We start from the raw sequence: 3,723 nt of genomic DNA, 5'->3' as shown, positions 1-3,723 counted from the left end.
GTACTTTGTGTGTGTTGTTTTTTTTTTAATAATAAACTTTTTTTTATTTAACATATTTCTCAATATATAAAATAAAATAAAAAATCAAGAAAACACCCAACTCTATGTATTGTAACATCAGTTGATAACAAACTTCTTCAAAGTGAAAACTCTTGAAAACAACAAGACTGTTTTGTCTTATTGCACAAATTAAAATCCAGCTCCACGTATTTCTGTTGATGTCATTTCCCCGCTAGAAAAATTGTGTGATGGAGGTCCACGGAAGGCAAATAAATTTAAATCAAATAAGCAAAAGAGGATGGAGTTGAAATAAATAAAATGTATTCAAGCTATGTTTTGAGCATCCAAAACGCACCAACACTTCAAGTTAGCTGCTTGTGCTCTTTTAGGTCAGACGTGTTTGGACTGTCAGGAAGCACCTCTGTTGTTTTCCTCTGTTGGTCTCTGTTTAATGGAGGATGAAATAATGAAAGTGGCGGTACTTTATTTACTTTGARCAAGCAAACATCATGTTCACAAGATAATTAATCCACCAGATAATTCAGAGGCGGTCTGTTCAACGAGTTTTACTCCAGGAGCTGTGAGGTTTTCAAGCTACGTTCAGACTGAACTCTGTTTACTGAACCAGCAGCTGCTGACGTCATTACGCTCTTGCGCGATGCTGTGTTCAGGACAATCATGGAAAACTCACCACTCTTAAGCCAATACGGTCACAATGATGCATTTAGTTACCACAACATGGTACCATTTGATGTTACGTGAATAGGTTCTCGGTAGTACCGACAGAATTTGGTCTTTACTTACAAAGTATCGTATTTGGTACCCATCCCTAGGAAGGAGATCATCAAAGGTACAGCACAGTTTGAACAACTGGGAGATAAAGTTAGAGAGACCGGACTGAGATGGTTTGGACATGTGAAGTGAGGGACAGTGGTCATATTGTAGAAGGATGTTAGAAATGCAGCCTCCAGGAAAAAGACAGAGGCCAAAGAGGAGAAGAAGAGGAGAGAGAGAGAGAGGACATGGAGGTAGTTGAAGTAAGGACAGAGTGAGATGCAGATGGGTGACTGGCTGTCAGGGCCGGACCTATACATTTGGGGGTCCTAAGCAGCTACATAATTCGCTTAATGGCAGGTCCAGCTCTGCTGGCTGTGACAACCCCTGAAAAGGAAACAGCTGAAAGAAGAATGTGTAAAGAATTTCAGATTTGTTGACATTTTGTGCAAACCTTGATAAAATGTTTGCACGATCTCTTGCAATGTTGCAAGATTTAGGGAACTGTACTAGTGCTCGGTGTATATGTGTTAAGGCTGACTCTCAGCTGCTACAACATCTTGGCTCAATATTTTTCAAACTTACTGGGTTAAAGCCACTTTATTGTTGGTTAATACCAATTGGCTGTGCCAGCCAACATGAACTGGACTGCCTTCAAAAGTTAGTTAATTCTAGATGTGTGCCTGATGATGCAAATCTGTCTTGTGGTTTGTAAGGTATTTGCTAGCAGACAGACAGACACACACAGACAAGCAAAAATATAATTTCCCTTTTTTCTTCAGGGGCAGGTGATGTTAAAGCAGAAAATATCTGTTTGACATTGGAACAACTTGAGGAGCTCACACTTGCTAACACTTTCAATATTACTGATTGTCCATCCCAGCTACTCTGGAAACTGTTTGTGGCGTTGATGACACTCAAGCATTTTTTCAGCCATGTAGACTCAGTTCTTGTTATGTTAATGGTGCACATATGTATATTGTTATGTTTTTGTAAGTAATGTGTCTGTGACTGTGTTCTCTTGTCCACAGTGCTGCATGGTGCTGAGCCCCTCCCTTATTACACTGCTTCCCATGCCATGAGCTGGTGTTTACAGTGTTCCCAGGGGGTGGCCTATCTCCACGGCATGAAACCAAAGGCTCTCATTCACAGGGACCTCAAGCCACCCAAGTATGTTCCTCCTCCTCACCACACACTCCTGTCTCACATTTCCTCATCATCACTGGCATGCACAGTCATATTGTGGGGCAGGTGCTCCAGTGGTGCGTGGTCCTACCAGCTGCCTTAAAGCCTCTAGTGGGTTCGTACACAGCACGACCAAAATCGGCTCTCATTGTTGCAGTAGTTGCATGATGAAAATTGTGTCATTCAGTTCACAGCTTCGAGTCTTCCACTCCTTGCGTCACAACACACCGGGACAACTTTTTACCCCCACCCCCCCACCACATACAGTGGTTTGCAAAAGTATTCATACCCCTTGAACTTTTNAACAAACCTTATCCGGGCTGTTAAACGACAAACATCTCCAGCATCATTTTCAGGGGGACGGAATTGTGAGGAGCACACATTTCCTAGAGGGACGGAATTTTGAGGAGCACGTCTTGGAAGAGCTGCGGAGGAAAACAGTCCGAAGTCAGCTAGACAAGTTGGGAAAAGTTATGTCTGTCTGTCCGGTGGATGGGAAGAGACGTTTTYTAAACATGGATGTTATTCTACGGCTTCCCGTACAGGAATAGTAGAAAATCTCCTCATGTCCACAGAAGCAGCGCGGGGGGTGGATTGTCGAAGCTCAAAAGTCCGGGTAGCCAGAGTCAGCAACCAGGCTAAGAAGCTAAACGTAAGCTGGTTAGCTCAGCCCCTCTGGCCTGGGCCTTCTTTAAGTTCTCTTGTTTGAAACTCCTCTGTGGTAAACGTGGAACTGATTAAAACAGAAAATTGCTGCACCGATGCTTGTAAATCAGTTTAGAACATGCACAGCGAGTTTTCAGCTTTCCACGAAGAGTTCAGGTTAGCTCAGCTGGTTAGCCTTCAGGAAAAAAACAAAACAAAAACATCGCTTTACCGAGTTTGACAGCTCGCAAAGTAAAGTGCAGGAAAAAGAATCCAAAGTGGTGAATTCATGTATTAGGCTAATTAACCATTCTATTTATTAATGACATGCTTAATACATTTTGTGCCGCTATTTCTGTGTTAAAGCTTAAACTACAGCTTAGTTTGTGAATAGACATAACGTTTTTTCTGACATTCTCTTTTCCTCAGAGTTAGTTCCTAGCTGACTTGAGCTAGTAATGTCTCAAACATTACCGTCTTCCGAAATGCTGGAAACACCACCCGGATATCCATTCGAAGAAATCATTTATGAGGATATTGAAGTTGAAGAGGTTAGTAGTGTCTTGTTCAAAGGACCACGATGAGCCACAGCTGTGCTGACAGGTTGTTCTGATAAGTAAAAAGCTTTTTGTTTGAAGGTGGTCGGGAGAGGAGCTTTTGGAGTTGTCTGCAAAGCCAAATGGAAAGGCAAAGATGTTGCAATCAAGACTATCGAGAGTGAATCGGAGAGGAAAGCCTTTATTGTTGAGGTATTCTTGTCCTTTCTTCTGTGTGTGTGAGTGAAACAGAGAGACATACAGTGGGGAAAATAAGTATTTAGTCAGTCACCAATTGTGCAAGTTCTCCCACTTAAAAAGATGAGAGAGGCCTGTAATTGACATCATAGGTAGACCTCAACTATGAGAGACAAAATGTGAAAAAAAATTTGAGAAAATCATTTTGTCTGACTTTTAAAGTATTTTTTTGCAAATAATGGTGGAAAATAAGTATTTGGTCACCTACAAACAAGCAAGATTTCTGGCKGTCACAGACCTGTAACTTCTTTTTTAAGAGGCTCCTCTTTCCCCCACTCATTACCTGTATTAATGGCACCTGTTTGAAGTCGTTAACAGTATAAAA

The 3,723-nt window shown here is 41.6% G+C and overlaps 1 protein-coding gene across 3 annotated transcripts in view; it reads left to right on the top strand.

The window, feature by feature from the left end:
• map3k7 (mitogen-activated protein kinase kinase kinase 7) overlaps positions 1 to 3,723 on the top strand; it is a gene marked incomplete at its 5' end in the record, with an annotated part of 48,226 nt that overhangs the window by 1,570 nt on the left and 42,933 nt on the right. For all 3 annotated transcript variants that reach the window (XM_014032570.1, XM_014032571.1, XM_014032569.1), the window contains 1 exon segment: positions 1,806 to 1,944. In XM_014032570.1, coding sequence (XP_013888024.1) covers positions 1,806 to 1,944 — 139 coding nt within the window.

Source organism: Austrofundulus limnaeus, unplaced genomic scaffold (assembly GCF_001266775.1).
Source record: "Austrofundulus limnaeus strain Quisiro unplaced genomic scaffold, Austrofundulus_limnaeus-1.0 Scaffold1482, whole genome shotgun sequence".
NCBI lineage: Eukaryota > Metazoa > Chordata > Actinopteri > Cyprinodontiformes > Rivulidae > Austrofundulus > Austrofundulus limnaeus.
Note: the sequence above shows the minus strand (reverse complement) of the source record. Positions and strands in the feature narration are given on the sequence as shown.